Source organism: Natrix helvetica, assembly GCF_964273705.1.
Source record: "Natrix helvetica genome assembly, chromosome: 1".
In the NCBI taxonomy this organism is placed as follows: Eukaryota; Metazoa; Chordata; class Lepidosauria; order Squamata; family Natricidae; genus Natrix; species Natrix helvetica.
In genome coordinates this window covers 212,044,804-212,065,014 of record NC_138548.1, presented here as the reverse complement: position 1 = coordinate 212,065,014, position 20,211 = coordinate 212,044,804, and the positions used below count along the sequence as shown (strand labels likewise).

The following is a 20,211-nucleotide window of genomic DNA, read 5'->3' as shown; positions in this document are numbered from 1 at the left end:
AGCCATCTGCTCAGGACATTACATCACAGAACTCAGGAGGTTACAACACAAAGGCTCAGGATGTTACAACGCAGCCAACCTCCCAGGAGGTTGCAGCACAGGACTCAGGATATCACTACACTAGAGCTCAGGATGTCATCACACAGCACATTACCCAGGTTGTTACAACACAAAAGACTAATGGGCACACAGCTAGTACCTCAGCCACACAGGATGTTATGAAACAGCCGACTAATCTGCATACATCAACTCCATCAACTAATCAAGATGTAACAACACAGCCAACCAACCCGCTTACAGCAACAAAGCCAGCACTCCACACACACACACTAATATTTATAGAAGGAAGGCAGCTCCGATCACGCTTTGCTCACACAAGCACGAAGGCACCAGCCTGAAGATGGCGAGTGGGACCTCGTTGAAACGTCACCAAGATACTCTCAATCTTACACGGGAAAAGACCACACACACAAACACACACACACACACACACACACACACACACACACACAGAAAAATTAGGTTACTGGTAGCTGTTTGAAAAGCAAGAAAGACTCCTGTCCTTGGGCAGAATGACCGCTGTTCCCTATTTGTATTGTGTGCACAAGGGAGGAGTTCATTCCCTCTGTAAAATGTAAAAGGCTGTGCTCTGTTGTCTTTGGCAATAACACTGTAGGTGGAGAAGTCTGTTAATCTGTGGTAACCAGACCAGGTAACCAGAAATCAGGAGTCTGATAAAGTACCCTTTCAGACTAATGCATTTTAAGATAACCTTTAATATCATATTTTAAGTACAGTGGCCCACATTAAAAATGAAATTATATTGCTCGCTCTCAAAAAAAAGTATATATCTACCAATACCCATACTTATACACATATACACATGTTAATGAATTTTGCTAGTCTGAAGAGATGCTGAGGTGTTACAAGAGACCTGTTTCTTGATTACCGTAGTAGACTAATACCAATATCCTGTGACTCTTGTGTTTAGCAATTTTGGATGAAGTGGAAATCCATAAAATTTAGGAGCTAACATAGATACAAACGGACATCCTTTTTCTAACCAAGTGCCAACAATGTGACATTTTGAAAAGACTGAAAGAACCCTCTGTTGTACAGCCTACATATTGCAGAGACTGCAGCCAAAAATTATGCTGTTTTTTCCCCAAGAAAATTCCTAGACTATCTTATCAGCTTTTTTAGAGCAAGCAAAAGCTAATCTCCACTATCTTAAAATTGTTAGTCTGAAAAGCTGCTCCCAGAATTTTGATTAGTTTGTTATGACTGCTTTCTGGGATGGGTTCCCCCCCCCCCCACTTTTTAATCTAGCCTATAGCCCTGGGATTTCCTTGTGGTCTCCCATCCAAATAATAGACAAGTGTGATGCTGGTAAGTGTATTTGCTAGGTGCTGCTAGCTTGTTTCAGAACTGGACTTAGTGGAAAAAACTACTATCCCAACTCTTTTCTCGCCAATTTGTTTTGTCTGTCAAAGAAGGCTACTAAGGTACTTCTTAAATTAGAATTGCCTGTGTTATTTCACAAAATGATAAGTGTTAAAGCAAACTGCACCTGAAAAGTTAACACTTGGAGGTAAGACACAACATGTTCGGAAAAGCTTCCTCAAGTTAGAAGTTAACTGAATTTTTTGCGTACTTTCCACGTGGCTGGGAATGACAGAAGTTGTATTCAAAACATAGAAAGCTATCTTTTAAAAAAAAGAAAGTTCTACTTGGCTTTTAAAAATTGTTCTTTTATTTTTGGAGGTGGGCTGATTCTGATAGACCAGCAGAACTCACAAATAATCTTGTCTTAAGGTTACTCAGCTAAAATGCAAAAGTACAGTGATTTTAGTAGAGATGCAGGTTGTTATGTAACAACTTGTGATTGGCATGGCTGTGTGGCAGAAAAGGGCAGCCTTGTATATATTGAGACAGAAGAAATATTTTTCTTTAAGAGTACCTTGCAGCCATTTTGTTGATGCATGTAGGAACACTCAGCCATCCTGGAGACCGTCCAGATGTCTTGTTTATTAATTTCTCGTGAGCTTGCTAATGGTTGTCTTGCAAGTTCTGTTTCAGCTCATTCCTAATTAGAGGCAATGACAATCTCCTGATTCTGCTTACCAGGCATTTGCATTAATATTCTTTCCCTCCCCCTATCTTGTTTATCATATTGTATTATCTTTGTTATTCCGTTCTTTGTATGGTTTGTTGCAGCATAAAACGAAATGTTCTTTTCTGACATTATTGCAATGACCTGGGTGGCAGCATCAGACTGAATTTAAAAATGGTCTGGTGCTACCAAATGTTTCACCTTCCTTGCAGCATAAAAAAGAAAAAAACAATGTGGTGTGATGGTTGCATTACAATGATTATAATTACATAGCTTCAAGGATTGTTTACATACAAACTGTCAATTTGTGAACATCATTTGTTGCTCAAGTCTCCAAATAGAAGAATTAAATTGTTCATTTGCATGCTTTATTATAAGGGGTTTTCTTTAATATATGTGGGTATATGCATAATTTTGTATTTATTTATTCTGTCATGGTTATGTAGTACATATTAGAGGTGGTGACCCTTTGAGAGCTGTATGCAATGAAAATTCATTTTAATGTATGCTGATTGGTGTACATTCAAAGTGACAATAAAGTTATTCTAAATTATTCTAAGTCTTTAAAATTTGGAATTTAAAAACAAGAATGGAATCAGAAGTACAATATGTTTTAAAATGTGGTCAAAGTAGAAACTCTGCAACTGAGGGAACACTTGCATTTTAAGTGATGTGCTTGAGTCCAGATTCCAAAAATTATGAATAGAAACAAGAAGTTTGAAATAATAATAATAATAATAAATTTGGATTTATTAGCCGCTCCCTTTCCAAGTAGGACTCGGGGCGGCGTACAATGGAGCATATAACATAAAATACATAACAACACCAAACGTACATACATACACAACACATATACATATACACGGAGGAGGAAACAAATTACAACAATAGACAGTTAAAAATCTACTTTAAAATACCCCAATTGTAAAAACCCAATAAAATTAATATTTAAGAACAATTTAAAAAACAGTTTGGAGGAATGGGAAAATTACGATTGCGATTGAGCCAGGCCGGATAATTGAAAGAGGTGGGTCTTCAGCTGTACACGGAAGGAGCGGAGATCGGAAGTAATCCTGATGTCACGGGGGAGGTCATTCCATAGGGCTGGGCCCATCACAGAGAAGGCTCTGCTCCTGGGTGTCGCCCCCCGACACTGTTTGGCGGACGGCACCCGGAGAAGTCCCTCTCTGTGTGAGCGAATTGGTCGTAGGGATGTGTGGGGCAGGATGCGATCCTGCATATAACTAGGCCCTGTGCCATGGAGCGCTTTAAAGATCATAATCAAAACCTTGAAACGCACTCGGTAGACCACAGGCAGCCAGTGCAGCTCGCGCAGGAGAGGTGTTACAGGGGAGTATCTGGTCCTCCCCATAATCACCCGCGCGGCCGCGTTCTGGACCAACTGTAGTCTCCGAGTGCATCTCAAGGGAAGCCCCATGTAGAGAGCATTGCAGTAATCCAGGCGAGACGTCACTAGCGCATGGGTGACTGTGCGTAGGGCATCCCGGTCCAATAAGGGGCGCAATTGGCGCATCAGGCGAACCTGATGGAACGCCCCCCTTGCCACGGCTGTTACATGGTTATCCATGGACAGCCGGGTATCCAGGAGGACGCCCAAATTGCGCACCTGTTCCATGGGGGCTAGTTGGACGCCCCCGATGGCCAGAGATGGAAGCACCTGGTTGAACCGGGAGGCCGGAAGCCACAGCCACTCCGTCTTGGAAGGGTTGAGTTTTAGTCGGTTGCCATCCATCCAGACCCGTACGGCCTCCAGGCACCGGGACATCATTTCGACGGCCTCAAATGTCAATCAGAGAATATAAATAGTCTCCAGTGAAGGATCATTGTTTTTAAGAGGAACAAATCATCCAAATGTCCCCTTTCCAACCTTTTCCAGGTCTGTTGATCATGCTGGCTAAAAATTCTAGAATTTTTAATCCAATACATTTATTGTAGCATTTTGTTTTAAAAAGCTTAAAATACCAATTGATTCCTGGTGATTATATGAATAAAAAACATGTGGTATTTTGGTAGAGAATAGTTATGGTTTGTCAGCGCCTTTTTTTTGGGATGTTTTGCAACCTTGTTGCCTAGTTTACAAACTTGATATTCCATAATGATGTCCTGTCCTACTAGCCTTCAAAGCAGAGTTTTTCCATAGAGATTTACAACAGTAAAAAATACACATTTTAGTCTATAGTAGTAATTAAAATGCAATATATTAACAATGAAAACACAGACAGTAAACATCCATTTAAAATATTGTAGTGTATGGTAAATATATTATAAGTCTTGGGGAAGTAAAGTAATTTTGCTTGGTGCTAGAAAGTTTCTAAAGTTAGAACCAGGTATGCTTCACTGTGATGCAGAAGATATTCTTACCATTGAGAAGATCCACTGCCAGGCAACCAGTTGTCAAATTTTAGCCTGAGAAAGCAACTACCGTAGGACTTTCAAAACTGCACTCTTAAATTGCTGATAGGAATATATATATGAAAAGATTCAGACTGTGATCCCAAACTTGGGAAGACTTTTAAAGGTTAGTTTGAGGACCTTGAATTGAGACTGGAAATGAGTTGGCAGCCTGTGAAGGTCATGCCAAAGGGTGTAACACAAACAGTTATGCTTCTGTGATTGTATTTTGTACTAATTGATGTTTCAGAATGGTCTCTTAAGGATAGTCCCAATTCAGTAATCTAACCAAGTCTCTGTTGAGTTGAGTTCATCTCCTGGTGACCTTATAGAGCTTTCTTAGCAACAGTTTTGAAGTAGTTTTCCAATGTCATCTACTGGGATTTATTTATTTTCTCAAATCTATACCTGAGGTTTCTTGTCAATCTTCTATGGAATCTGTCTGCTTGCCTGCTTACCTATCTACCTATGCAGCTGTGAGATTAGTAATAACCAAATCTGATCCTACATAGCTTTCACTAATTCAGTTAGGTAGGTTATGAAGTGTAGAACATCTTTATCATCTCTTAATAATTCTCTAATGTCTGTCAATATCATCTGATTATCTGAATGGATTAATTTGGAAGATACTATGCTTTAATTGTACATCTACCAGGTAAGTTTGAGCCACCTTCTAAATTTCAGGTTGTTCTTGATTAATTTTCCCTCACCATCAAAGGTTAATGAATGCAACTATCTGATGATACTTTTAATGTTATTACTATGTATCTTGCTGGGATTTCTACATAGGTTTTTTTTTTTAATGTATTTTTAAAAAGTTCTTCTTTTGTGTGTGCTTCTTCAGGCAACTTGGAGCATGTAAAGTAACCAAGGAAACTGAACTTCAGTATGTGGTATATTATGCAGAGCATCCAGAGTAAATATTCTTTGTCAGAGCGCTTGATCCGGACTATAGCAGCCATCCGATCTTTCCCGCATGACAATGTTGATGACCTGATAAGAAGGGTAGGTGAAAAAAACCTAAGACAAACTTTTAGTTGCTTTTTAAAAAGTTTCTGGGAATGTTTACAAGGTCTAGGAGACCTAATCTAACTTTACTTGTGTTGGTTGCAGTTTTAAGTAATGATATCTTTGGAGTTACTTAAAATCCCCCGTTGCTTCCTCCTAAATTAAATGTATCAGGTTTGATAGAGAATGTAGACCCATCCTTTTCAAATGCAGTCACTACAGGTGGTGCTTCACTTAGTCATTTCTTTAATGATCGTTTAAAGTTACAACAGCACTGAAAAAATAATAATAAGAGAAAAAGAAAAACACAAAAGGAACAAAACACAAAAATACATGCATTATAAAAAATATAACAAATGCTTAAAAAGTGAAAAAAATCAATAAAAAATACATAGTATGTCATTGCAACAGTAAGAGTTACAATTCTATGTATAATTATCTAATAAAACATGCAAGTAAATACACATGCACACATATAGTTATAGTAAATACATAGGTGTATGTGTTTATATAAAATTCCTGTTTCACCCTTTTGGGTGATCTATGCCATCCTACGCATATTTCTATAGTTACATAAGTGTATTCTGTTTCTAATACACATATAACTATAAATGCTTTAACCTAATGTATTTTGTATAAGCCAGTCCCATATTTCATTGTATCTATCCATACAAAGTGTACTGTATGTCTACAGGGAATCCTTAAGTAGCAAGCGTAATGAGGACTTTGTTCCTTCAGTAAATGGGGCCATAAATTTATCATTCCATTATTGTAGAATCAGTCTGGATATAGAGAATCCATTTATTATGGCCTGTTGTCAAATTGCATGAACTAGATTTATAATTCAAGAGAATATTATCCTCTGAAAACTTGAGCTTCTCTCATCAGGCTTATTTATTGCCAAATATTAAGTACTGGAAGTCAATGATTAGTGTTAACTTTCCAAGTTTGGCAGCTTGGAATATACATATATCTGCAGCTTTGGTTCGATGGATAGTATTAGGATCTAAATACAGTAGACCTCAAGTATCTCTGGAAACAATTATAGTTAGAAAGCTATGGAATGGAATGGAATGTCTACAAGCAAAAATATTTGATCCTTTTTCCCACTGGCTTTTTGTGGAAAGCAACATTAAAAATTGAGAAAAAGATGGTGATATGGAAAAATTGGACGAAAATAGAGATTTGACTTTAGACCAGTTGATACCACGATAAGGATGAATGTGCTAAGAAATAAATATCTATCAAATGTAATTCAAAGGCAATATTTACAACTATTATACAACTTTGTTAACGTTGTTTGGCCCAGATGTTTTTTCAGATATAAGTATTTACTAGAACAACTAGTTAAAATATTTTAACATTAAAAAGACTACTATTAGTTTCTATAGATTTGGTTATCAATAAATCAATTTAATATACAGATATTAAAAGATGAGTGAAATAAACACTTATATTGTAGATTCCATATTACCTTAGATAATTAAGGAGTGTATTCTATATAGCAAGAGTGGTGGCAGACATTAAACTACAATTTATACAACAAAGAATGATATTTAGAATTTATTAGAAGACATTAAGTTGAGATAACAGTAGTTTTTAAACCGCAGTTGATTTCGGTGCAATGTGGGAAGAAGACTTTAAATAGCCGCCTTTAACCTGGTTGCATCAGATAGTCATGCTGATAGGAATTTCTGGGGATTGTGGTCTCAATCCTGGAAGACATTGTGGTGGAAGCTCAAGTTAGCTCTCTTGCAAGAGGAAGATGTAACCTTGGGTTGTGAAGTATGTCACTCTAGGCAAGAAGTGTGAATAAACTGAGAACTGAGTGAGAGACACAGCAGCAGATAAGACAATGTATAGCTGTAACATTTAATACCATATCTTAAATTTGGTAGATCTTGAAGGAGTTGCTGGATTTCTAGCATAATCATGTGCATCACAGTTCAGGAAATGGTGGGAAAACACTCTAAAAATAATACCACTTCGTTTTCTGAATCAATTTGTGTAATGCCTAATATTGTAAAGTTTACTTTTTAATTTTCTCCTGGGAGAAAGATTTTGTCATGGAATTAGCAGCTCCAGAATTGTCATGGAAACCGCTTCCCTCTGTACCATGGTCCAAACTCTGTTCTTATATCCAACTGTTGTCACTGCAGTATAATGCCACTCAGAGTAGGAAACAATCATCACGACCCTTCCTTCCACTTCTGTGTAAGAGAAAAGGGAATATAGGAGATGTTGCCTCCAAAAAGGCAGCAGTTATGTAACTGAGACATTATATGATCTTTCTCAAGCGGGTACAAATGTCCTTGTCTGAATATGTAAAGATTTTTGAAAAGAAGATACTTCTTAGAAGTTTATAGTAATACTATGATCTGTGCAACTATATTTTTAATTTTTTTGTAAAATTATGTATGTATTGACAAAGTTCCAAGAATTGTTCCAATTGCGGAGATCAAATTGGCTGGTCACCGTCTATTACTTTTTCGTCACAAATTCAGCTGCAATAGTATTTCTAAGCTACTTTTCAATCTACCAAGGCCCCCAAAAGAAACTACAATTCAGTAATGCAAAGTACACTTTAAAATGATCCAGATTGAAATTAAAATCTGTCAGAAGCCTGGCAAAACACTGTATTTCTAGTTACTTGCCTAAAACTCACTGGAGATGAACTCGCTCCCTCAAAAATATTACATTTGAAGAGCTAGTATAGAAAAGGTATAGTCTTGTATACTCATGAATGTTCCCCAGTTGAGTGACTTCCAGGACAGTAACTTCTCATTTGATGTCTTCCATATACACTAGAACTGTTTCCTGTCTGCATTGCCTTTCTCTGCAGCCTCAGATCTTGGAGATTATCTTGTTGGGGAAAAAATTGCATTGAAGAATGCTTGGGGAGGATTTTTAAATAATGTCCATAATGCTTGTCATACATGCATGGCTCTATAAAACAGGGAGTTAAAGGAACATCACTTATTCCAGTTAGAAGGGAGACAGTTTATAGTATTTTTATGCATGTTTTTCAAGCTTCTGCAAGCCTGATATTTTTTTTTTCTTCAAAAGTTTTGAATACTTCTCAGTGTCAAATTGCAATAGTCAAGCAGTTTCCAATTGCACAGCTCTTGGTGGGGCTGAGATGCTTGATTGAGCTTGATTGATACTGTCAGCTGCTTTGCTACATAAGCTGTTTTGTAGCTAGTCTGCAGTCAGGGAGCTATGATGAGTCAAGATTGACTCAAAGGTACCAAAAAAGAAAAGACCTTTCCTCTCCTCTCTGTATACTAAATTTAGTATACGATTATAATCCATAGAAAATGTGCTGGTATAGCTCAGAATTTCTGCCATTGCGCAGTTCATCCAGAGCAAGGGTGTCAAACTCAAGGCCTGTGGCCCTCCTGAACTCCATTTTCACTGGCAGAGGGTTGCAGGAGGCTGTCACAGCCAGAAATGGCTCTCAGGAGTCTGTTTTTGCTGGCAGAGTGCTCGGGCCACCACAGGCGCCCCTGACACGAGTGATATCGAGCTGGCCACCCACACCCCTGAGGTGAAACACAACCCTGATGTGCACCCCTGATCTAAAGCAAAGTTGAAGAAGGCTGGTTTAGTATATTGGAGTATCCCCCCCCCTTTTGTATGTCTTCCAAATGCATGGATGCTTAGAATTCTTAGCAAAAGCAAAGGGATTCTGGAAGTTAGAAGTCTGTACATCTCGAAAATTCAGAGATTTGAATATCAGAAAATCATGATCTTGTCCTAAGAACTTCTACATTTCTTGTACTTCTCTACTAATTCCTGTTTGTCTTTTACAAGTAGAAAAAAAAGATTTAGTTTTACAATTCCTGTAGATCTTCATGCAAAACTTTCTGCTGATTTCCTGAAAAGTGTAATGTTCTTGAAAGATCTATCCCTGATACTGTCCCGCCTAGTACTATACAGTATTCTTCCAATTGAATGGAAGATGACACTAGCAGCAGTAATCTGAATTTCTTTTGCTTCTCTTACTCTAGTTGGTATTTTCCTTCCTCGTTCCCTTTGTCCATTTCTGTGGAGTCCTTCCTCTGCTTTTAAATTCACAGTCTGGCTCCTCTCACATTAGAAAGAGAAGACTAGTATTTTCCAGTAGACTCGAAGGAGGGGTGACTCCTGGGATATTCTCACAGCCTGATTGGTCTAGAAGACTGAGGGAAATCTCTTTTAACCTCCTCCTTTCCCTGTGGTTCCCAGTTCCTCTCAGTCTTTGGTCCAAGCACTGTATGGGTTCCCAGAGTGAGTAAAAATGTAAATTAATTAGATATATATTGGCTATTCTAAATTCCAAATTGTCTGAGCTGCCACTTGCAGGGACAGGGTCCTCCATCTCGCAGCAAGCCGGGAGGAGAGCAAATTGGCTCCGCTCGCCTCCTGTGGTCTTCTGGAGCTCTGACCGATCCCTGGAACTGCGGGGGTGTCAGGCTCTCCTTTTCACAGCTCCACAGTAAGAGCTGCTGGCCAGAGGCTACGATCAGGCTACAGGCTATTAATTCAGCTCTACAAGCCGCGCCTGGTCGCAACGAGCTGCGGCTGAAGAAAAAAAGCCGTTTGCAGCATGTAGAGTCCTCCGATTGCCATTTTGGCTGCGTGCACCTCCACTGTGTGGGGGTGGCAATTTTGGAGGCACGCATGTGGAAGAGGCCATTTGTAAGCCTCGAAAATTACCACTTGCATCATGGCCAGTGTCGGGCAGCCTAATCCTTCCTCCTGCAAGGCCCTTGCACCGGCTGGTCACTTTGGGCAGCAGCACCCTCAGGAGACGTGAGTGGCTCCAATGGCGGAGAGCAGGCAGACCACTTCGATGGCCATGGGGGGTGCCCAGAACGTGCCTGAGGAGAGGGAAGGGCCCAGAACCAGGGCAGCAGCGGTCAAACCTCCAGCGGCCCTCCAGAGCAATCCAAAGGGATGAGACAAGGCGCCAAAAGGCTCTGGAAAAAGTAATTGCTAGGGCAGAACACCAGGCCCAAGCCAACAAGCCCTCTTCTTTCAGATCTAGGTCTCCGTTAAGGCCGGTATCTGCTCATTCAGCTTCTTCCCCTGGGGGATTCAGTCCTTCTTCCCCTTCTATCTCTCCTGTTGGGGCACGCAGGCAATCAGGCCTGGAAATTTCTCCCTCCCCTCCTGTCTCACCTCATGGCTCAAGGGAGGTGGTTGAGGATCCATTGGAGGGTTCATCTAGGGGATTCCTTCCTCCCTGTACCCTAGCTCCACAGGGCCCCGATCCGGGACACTCTGAGGATGAGTTTGAGGATCTGGAATTGCTCCCTTAGAGCATTAAGAGGCTTATTTCCTCTGCCATTTCAAAAGGGGTTGCCTCTGCAGTTTCCTTGAGGGATCAGCAATCCTATAGGGAGCCTAGGCCCCAGGGCCCTCCTCATGCCAGAAACTCCTCTGATCTCTGCGAGGCCTCCTTCTCCCTCAGTAGTTAGTGAGGGTTCAGTGCTAGGGGAGGATCTGCGCCAGGACATAGGGTTCTCGGAGGATGAGGAGACTGTTCTCCTGGATCCTCCGGCCTTTTCCAATCTCTTTGCTTCCCCCATGTTTAAACCTTTATTGCACAAAGCAAAGAAGACCACTAAGGTCAGGGATCCTGCCATTCCCCTTCCCAGAGCCCTAATTTAGTCATGTTCTCTAATAAAGTGGCCAATAAGGAGGAGGTGCCTGCTCCCCCCCTTTTTCTAGAGGTGGTAAAGAATCAGTGGGCTCGCCCCTCTACCTTTCCCAATCCCGGGAGCAACGACTGCCGCTTCTACAATATGGAAAAAAGCCACCTCTCGCCCACAACGAGGATCCTACATCTGGGGGCGGTGATAGATTCCATAGAGGGCACGGTTCGTCTATCCTCAGACCGGCTGGTCAACCTCCAGGCCCTGGCAAGACAGGTTCACGCAAGGCGGTCAGTTTCCATCCTGACCTTGTCCTGCCTTTTGGGCAAGATGGTGTCATGAATAGGGATTATACCCTGGGCATGGCTTCATTCATGGACTCTGCAGTCGGCCCTCATCCCGTTCCAGCAAAAATGCCTGAGCAACTCCCCGCGACTCATCCAGCTGCCAGCAGATGTGCGGCTATCTCTGCAGTGGTGGCTGTCCCCGGCCCTTCAACGCGGATCGGAGTTCTGGGAGCTGGATCGAGTGACCATCACTACAGATGTAAGCCTGTTCGGTTGGGGAGCACTCATGACTCTGAGATGGTGAGGACTGTTGGACCTGGTTGGACCTTCGCCACAATATAAACTGGCTGGAGCTGAAGGCCACCAGACTGGCTCTCCACCATTTCAGAGACACGATAGAGGGCCGTCACGTTCTTCTGTTGACAGACAATGTGGCCACAAAGGCCCACATAAACCGCCAAGGTGGGACTCACTCCAGAACCCTTTGGCTGGAGGCACTGAAACTGGGTTCTTGGGCGGAGAGACATCTTGTGTCAGTGATGTCGGAGCACATTTCGGGCACGGCCTATCACCAGGCCCATTGGTTGAGCCGCGCGACTGTCGACCACAGGGAGTGGCAGCTTCTACCAGACTTCTTCCAGAAGATTTGCCAGAGGTTCGGCGATCTGTTGGTGGACTTGTTCGTGACCCTGTCGAACGCCCTGCTCCCGAGATTCTTCACCCGTTTTCCAGCCCAGGCTGCAGAAGGGACAGACGCTCTCCGGAGCAGATGGCCTCCAGGCCTATTGTATGCCTTCCCCCCTCTCCCTCTGATCCCGGGGACCCTGAGGAAGGTAGTGGTAGAGGGGGCAGACATCATTCTGATTGCCCCTTACTGGCCTAGATGGCCTTGGTTTGCGGACCTCGTCCAGCTCTCCAGCTCTCCCCCATGGAGGATTCCCCGGGAGGAGCTTTCCCTATGCCAGGGGGTCTTAATCCATCCAGAGCCCAGTGGCTCCACTTGACCGCCTGGCACTTGAACGGGGTCTCCTGAGAAATGCCAACTTGTCCTCCCAAGTTATAGCAACTATCGAGGCATCAAGATGCCCCTCCACCTTTCGGATATACAACTCCACATGGGCTATGTTTATTAAGTGGTGCGGCCCATTCAGCATTTGTCCGATGGAGGCCTCAGTCGCTCAAATTCTGGATTTCCTACAAAAAAGCCTGAATGGGGGGCTCTCCCATAACACCCTACGGCGGCAGGTAGCAGCCCTGGCCTCGATCCTGCCAGGGGGTCGCTCGTCTTTGCCTCAACACCCCTTTGTCAAGAGGTTTCTAGGGGGGGGGCGCTAATTTACAGCTTCCCCCTGTTCATAGATTCCCAACCTGGGACCCACCTCTTGTACTTAGGGCCCTGACGGGGGCTCCCTTTGAGCCCTTGCTCACAGTTCACCTTAGGTTTCATCTCTCAAGGTGGTGTTCCTGATCGCCGTGACCTTGGCCAGGCGCATCTCCAAGTTAGGGGCCCTGTCATCTAAGGACGACCTCTGCCAGTTCCACCAGGATAGAGTAGTTCTAAGGTTGGATCCTACATCTCTCCCTAAGGTCAATTTGCCCTTCCATCGAGCGCAGGTGTTCATCCTACCCAATTTTTGCCCAACTCCCTCCCATGAGAGGGAGCGACTTCAGCACAGACTGGACGTGCGTTGTGCCTTGCGCATTTATCTCTGACGCACATCCTCCTTCCGTAGACCTGAAGCTCTCTTCATTCCAACTGGGCTCCTTGGGAGCCAGGGTTTCCTCGGCCACCATTGGCAGGTGGTTACGGCAGGCCATCTCCACGGCCTACAAGTCCTCCCCCCTCGGGGATCACGGCCCACTCCACATGGAGTGCCGCTACTACAGCAGCGTGGTCCATGAGGGCTCCGTTCGAAGACATTTGCCGGGCGCCCACTTGGGCCTCCCCGACTCTGTTTATCCGCCACTACCGGCTGGATGCCTTTGCATTGGCTGAGGCGTCCTTCGGACGTAGGGTCCTACAGCAGGTAGCGGCAGCCCCTCCCCCCAAGTCTTAGTTTCTTTCCCAGGGACTGAGCTTGGGTACATCCCAGGAGTCGCCCCTCCCTCGAGTCTACCGGAAAAAGAACATTGGTCCTTACCTGAACGTTTCTTTTCGGTAGACGAGAGGGAGGGGCAACATCCCACCCCAATTAAGACGTAGTTGGTAGTCAGTCGGGGTGAGAGGCTGGGGAGAGGTTGCCCCCCATCTGTTGTCTGTTTGTTTGACAGTATGCGGCTTCAAGGAACTGGGAACCACAGGGAAAGAAGGAGGTTAAAAGAAATTTCCCTCATTCTTCTGGACCAATCAGGCTGTGAAAATATCCCAGGAGTCGCCCCTCTCTCTCGTCTACTGAAAAGAAACGTTCAGGTAAGGACCAACGTTCTTTCTATGAACATCCTTCTTCTCCAGTGTGCTGAGCAGAGAATTCAAAGAATGGGTTAACTCTGCCTTTCTGCTCAGAGACTGTCCTTTTAAGCTTTGCAGCCACCCCTCTCTTCAGTTTTTGACTCAGTCTTAGCCCAAGAGAGACATTTTAAGGAGAGTTCTTCTGAGCAAAAGGGCAAAGAGTTAACTTCTTTTTCCCAGGGACTGATCTAAGACTGTCAGAGAACTGCTTTAGAAAGGCAACATGTGGAATTTCATCAGGAGGAAAAATGTTCTGGTCATGCTTGCAGTTTTTTTATGAATAGAAAGTCTTTTTAAAGCAAACCGAGAGAAAGAAGAATATTTACCTTCCGGGATGTCCTGGTTTAGGATTAGAAAAAGTAGAATTGGATTGGTAGGAGAGGGAATGGATGGTCTCTAATTCTCTAGACATGTGCAGTCTCCTTTTTCTAGGGAATGAAGTATAGGTATTGTTTTAATTGGAGGTGGGGGAAATCATACAGCAATTTGTGATGGAAGAGCTAGACTGAAGTTCATTAATTTTTTTTTCTAAATTATAGTCTAAATAAGAAAGAAATAAGAAATAAGTTGAGAGCTGGTTTGGCCTAGTGATTAAAGCATCAGACTAGAAACAAAGAACTGAATTTTAGTTCTGCTTTAAACATGAAGCCAGCTGGGTCACCTTGGGCCAGTCACTTTCTCATGTCCTTAGGAAGGAGGAAGCAAGGGCAGCCCACTTCTGAAAACCCTTACCAAGAAAACTGCCAGCTCTTGTCCAGGCAAACTCTGAGAACAGAACATGATTGAATGGAAGGGTTAGAAACAGAAAAGAAACAAGTTATAATTAACCCAAGCTAAGTTGTAAATCTATTGACAGTGTATCCTGTAAAAATTTAAAGACAATCCTGTTTTTTTTATTTTCCTAGCTGTCTTAAAAAGAAGAACCAGGCCTCATTGAATATGACATAGTTGAATATTTGTCATAGTCACCACTATGACACTATTATTTTGAAATGTTGAGACAATAGAAAATTAGCAATAAATACAAGGAGCCTGATGATAAACTAGCTTTTTAATTTCAGTCTGTGTATTTCAGTTCATAAATTAAATCACTCCTGCTTTTAAACGGCAAGTTGATCGTGTAAAGATGTTGTAATGATTACAGCTATGTGGATTAGAAGTATATGATAAGTATCCTTCATTTGTTTCTCCTCTGTTCATCCAGGGAGCAGATGTCAACTGTATGCATGGTACGCTGAAACCATTGCACTGTGCTTGCATGGTGGCTGATGCAGATTGCATTGAGCTGCTGTTGGAAAAAGGAGCTCAGGTAAGAAGTAGCATAAGCCTTTTTAAAAACAAATTCAGGAAACCAATTAATCCAGTGGTTATAATTAGATTTATAAAATACTTTAATGGGATTTATCAAATACTTAATAGTGTAAGATTGGAGGGTATTTGATAGTGCTATGGCCGGTTCTGAGGTTGAAAAATATTATATATTCTCAAAGGCAAAAACTGGGAAGTAAAGTGTTCCAATGTGAAAAATCCTTCTGAATAACAATACTTTGCCCTGTTGTATCTAAGGAGGATGTATATTTCAGAATCTCATATTCTCTTGAGATTTGTATCCCACCAATTGTTTTCAAATAGTGCTTTCATTTTTTTGTCACTTAATTCTGTTGCCAGAGAATTTTGTGTTTTAGTTTTCTAATCTGTTGTATTATGAATTACAGTGAATTGGCTTCCATAGTAAAGGAGAAAGCTTAATTCAACATCAGTTATTAGATCTAGAAAATTTCTTTATAGTGAGAGAAAACAGAGACATACACCAATTTGAATGTGCAAAAAAATAATAATCATTGACTTCAAAATACTCTAAAAATCTTCTACTGGGACATCTCAGCCTCTTAAGAGGCCAATTGTATCACACAAATCACATCCCTTTGTGGAGCCAGAGACAGGGAATTTAAGAACCACCTATGCTAGATTAAGGCAAGGATTAATCCCTCCTGGCGTTAATAGCTAGTCAGGTGCCCCTACATAGAGCAATAATGAGATAAATCATTGAGAACATTGAGACCTATCGGAAAGATCCTATTTCTAAACGTATAGACAGGATACCACAGTAATTTCTTTGCAGATTTTTGAGGTTTGATCCAGATTAAGTAGTCAAGAAAGAAGATCTGTATTTTGAGAGAGACTGCTATACTGTACAAAGTGCTTTGCCTGATGGAGAACTCAGTCCAAATGGAAGCTTGAACTGAATGAAGGATTCCTCTATCCCTGTCATGGCGAGCCTATAGCACGCGTGCAGGAAGTGGCACACAGAGCCATCTCTCCGGGCACGCCAGCCGTCACCCATTGCTCTTCCGGATTCTGGCGCTGGTCTTTGTGCACACATGCATGCCAGAAACCGGAAGACCAGGTGACCGCCACGTATGCACATGCTGAAAACCAGAAGCTCAGCTTCCCGGCACGCACATGCATGCCAGGGAACTGCTGTTCCGATTTCCAGTGGCCCACGTGCACTCCCAAGGTTCGCCAACACTTCTCTATCCCATTTTTGAGCTTATTGGTCATTTTTTTATAGCTCTTGATCACACTGAAAGCATCTTCCCCCTCCTCCTCCTGTTTTTTCAGGTCAACGCCCTTGATGGCTACAATCGAACAGCCCTTCATTATGCAGCTGAGAAAGACGAGACCTGTGTGGAGATCCTTTTGGAATACGGGGCAAATCCCAATGCACTGGATGGCAATAAGGACACCCCACTGCACTGGGCTGCCTTTAAAAACAATGCCGAATGTGTCCGAACACTTTTGGAAAGCGGGGCCTTTGTCAATGCTCTGGATTATAATAACGACACCCCTCTGAGCTGGGCAGCAATGAAGGGCAACCTGGAGAGTGTCAGCATCCTCCTGGAGTACGGAGCTGAGGTCCGGATAGTCAATATGAAGGGGCAGACCCCAATTTCAAGGTTAGTTTCCCTGCTGGTCAGAGGACTAGGCACCGAGAGGGAAGATTCCTGCTTCGATCTCCTTCACAGAGCCGTTGGACACTTCGAATTGAGGAAAAACGGTGCGATGCCACGTGAGGTTATGCGAGATCAGCAGCTTTGTGAAAAGCTGACCATGCTATGCTCTGTCCCAGGCACATTAAAGACGCTCTCGCGCTATGCTGTGCGCCACAGCCTGGGTATGCAGTTCCTACCAGACGCAGTGAAGGAACTGCCTCTGCCAGAATCTTTGAAAGAATATGTCTTGCTTAAATGATGGCTTCCTCTTTTTTTCATAGGATTGTATTAACCAGCACATTGGTGAGCCACGGTGGACCTGGCCTTTCATCTTTGCGGTGGTAGCATCAGCACAAAATAGATTTTACAGATGTAGCTCCAGGAGTCAGCTGGTGTGACATCTCTGGTTTTGTCCAGTGTTTTCCCTTAGCTTCTCCATTTGCTATAGTATTCTTCTGACCTTTCTTTAGTGAAGGAGGCTAGGAAAGGACTGCTGGCTTCTTATGGCCAGAAGGCCAAAGTGAAACAAACCTGTGCTCCATCTCCTGAAGACGACCACTTCCTAAATTCAGGATTTGACTTCTGTTCTCTGTGAAACATTCACAGAGCCAGTTGTCTCCTAGCACCACAAAACTGAGGTGGCTGAAGAATGAAAACATTTCTTCCTTTAAACTCATTACATGCATCAAAGCATTTGAATAATCCAGTCTTCCTCTTAGTTTTAGCCTTCCCTAAGACAGGCTGTCCATGAATTTCTCATATATATATATATATATATATTTGTTTATTGGTAAATGATTCCCTTTCAGGAATGTAATGGCTTAATGAATCTGAATAAAGAAATCCTAGTGATCTGATCAGCTCCTGTAGAGGTTAAGGGCTGTTCTCTTTTACATTAGCTCCTTTGAGATTCTCGCATCCAGCTGCAGAGATGCTCAGAAGGGCAAAAGCTCTTTTGGAAAAGCAAGAACATAGCATCCCAGCACTTTGGGGAACCGAAGCCAAAAAGGTTCTTCAGAGTGGGTGTGGATATGCATTTGGCCATTCTACTTCTTAAAACAGCCACATGGTTCCAGAGAGTACTGATTTGCATTAAGGAAATGCAAACTGGACTGGATTTAAGCGCACAATTGATGCGTCTTTAACGCAAATGCATAATTCTTCAGGTTTGCTTGGCTAGGGTGAGCCCAGGAAAAGACCCTGGTTTGTTAAGGAGAGGCACTGCCAAGAGTCATGTGCATGCCAACGTGTGTGCATGCACCCTTTCCAGGGCATCATTTGGTTTTAGGATCTTGAGTGCTGCACATTGTTAATTTGGATCATCTGTTCTTGTTGCTTTAGACCATCTATATCACAGAAAAAAGTAATAGAAATCTGAGGAGGAGATGATGAAGTGTGTTACTTCGTCCTGGGTGAGGAATTTGTGACAAGATAAGGAGATGGGCCGGGTGAGGAAGGATCAAAAGTCCTACAATGAAAAAAGATGCGGTGTTTTTTTAAACTCGTTTGTTTACACTACTGATTTGTATGTGTGATCATAAAAAGTAATGTTCAGGATCAGGCTGACAGAAACCTGTAGCTGGATTAGCTCTCCATACTCTCACCTCATCACGACCATCGGTAGAAACTGTTGTCCTAGCAGAGGAAATTGAAAAAAGTAACTCAGTGATGCTGGCTCTGGAGGTATACTAATCATGGCAGTTTTGTATCTTGCATAGTGATGAGGAAATCTTTTCTGCTGATGATGTATGAACTTACATATTTTATTCACTGTTTTAAAGCTTTCCAGAATGTTCTTTCACTTCCTGTACTTTGCAGCTCCAGACAAAGCAGCTAGGCTCATATTGAGCCTAGCAACAATGGAATGGTCTAATATAAGTCAGCTTCTGGTTTGCCAGCACATTCTTTATTATTGTACAATTCTAGTGTGCCCAAGCGAAGAAATGCCAAAGAAAGTATTCATTTTTGAAAAAGTTAAGGCATCTTTTAAATGTTTCAAAGCGTTTCCCCATTGGACACAAGTTAAAATACACTATTCTTGCCATGCAATTATGATTGTAATTCCCTTATTTTGTGGCAGGCTTCTGTTGCTTCCATTGCCTTGATCTGTTTTAATCAAAATTAAAAATGGGGGGGGGGGTGACAAGTCAAATTTATTAAGGTCTATATCTGCCATTTCTTAAAAGGTTGATCACTGTAAAGTTGCAGACATGTAAAATTGCACATGTGTTTCTTTCACAAATAATTCTCTTGGTTCGGACAAATAAAGCAGCATCCTTATGAATGCAGGGGAGCTGAGAATACCCCCCCCCCCAATTCCCCCTTTAGACATTTGGAACTTTAAGTGCCAAGACCCTCACTGAGCAAGTGCAGTGGCCTGGGTGGGTGGGCATTGTAATTACAACCACTGTTTTATCTGCTATTCAGTTTCAGAAAGGGAATTGTAATTTCTGACAATAAGCCTTTTTTCTTTTTTTGGCTATTCTCCCAAGATTGGAGTGTTGGCTCTCACATTGATTCCTGGAGCGTCTCCTATCTGCTAAGGATAATATCCTGGCTTCCATTTTGAAGAAAGGGAGATGGGAATTAGAATCCTAAACAGCCATCTTGAAAATTAGGCAATGTGGGAATAACTATATTAATTGTCAAAATATATTCTATGATTCTGGACTGTGGAATCTTCTTGATATGAACAGAGCCATCATTCTCTTCTAGATGTGTTTCCTTTCTTATTGCTCAAGCAAATTAAAATATTAGAATGCCGCAGCTTACACCTTTCATACAGAAATAGGGAAGTGAAAAAATATTCTCTACATAGAACATCTTCAGTTGAATAGTCGGAAATTTAGGTCCATATATACTGAACAAAATAGGTCTTGTTTTATTCAATATAAGAGTTGGGACAGAACCACTTGTAGAAGGAGAGGAGAAAGGAAGCAAAGTGTAACCATCTTGCTTCTTTGCCTCAGGAAACACTCTTAGGATTCAGATTTTGGTTTAACCAAAACCCAGAAGCACCACTTTTCAGATTTTCTGCTGAACTGCAGCTGGACTAAGACGATTTGGGAAACATTTCAAAATAATTTTGTTCTTTGTTTCATTCATAGACCTTTCCCCCAAATTCCAAAGGAATAATTCAGTATAAGATGGTTCTGTTCCCCCCTGCTATGTCTTCTCCTCTATATAGATCTGGACCTGCTTACAAGAAAAATCATGTTGTAAGCTCAAAGTACTCTTTGAAGTGCTTGGTTGTGGAGGAACGCTTGTTCAGTATGCAGATGACTTGGATATTAAAAGCTTCTTGATTAAA

General features: G+C 42.3%; 2 protein-coding genes across 3 annotated transcripts in view; one reads left to right on the top strand and one right to left on the bottom strand.

Annotated features, from left to right (window-relative positions):
* LOC309382716 (uncharacterized protein) overlaps positions 1-5,294 on the bottom strand; it is a 17,539-nt gene extending 12,245 nt beyond the window's left edge. The window contains exon 1 of the mRNA XM_081934493.1: positions 4,496-5,294. The gene's annotated coding sequence lies outside the window, so the exon portion shown is untranslated. The remainder of the gene's footprint in view (positions 1-4,495) is intronic.
* ASB8 (ankyrin repeat and SOCS box containing 8) overlaps positions 1-20,211 on the top strand; it is a 22,060-nt gene extending 1,849 nt beyond the window's left edge. For both annotated transcript variants that reach the window (XM_081934495.1, XM_081934494.1), the window contains exons 2-4: positions 5,370-5,530; positions 15,113-15,217; positions 16,531-20,211. In XM_081934495.1, coding sequence (XP_081790621.1) covers positions 5,414-5,530; positions 15,113-15,217; positions 16,531-17,160 — 852 coding nt within the window. In that variant the 5' untranslated portion in view covers positions 5,370-5,413 and the 3' untranslated portion in view covers positions 17,161-20,211. The remainder of the gene's footprint in view (positions 1-5,369; positions 5,531-15,112; positions 15,218-16,530) is intronic.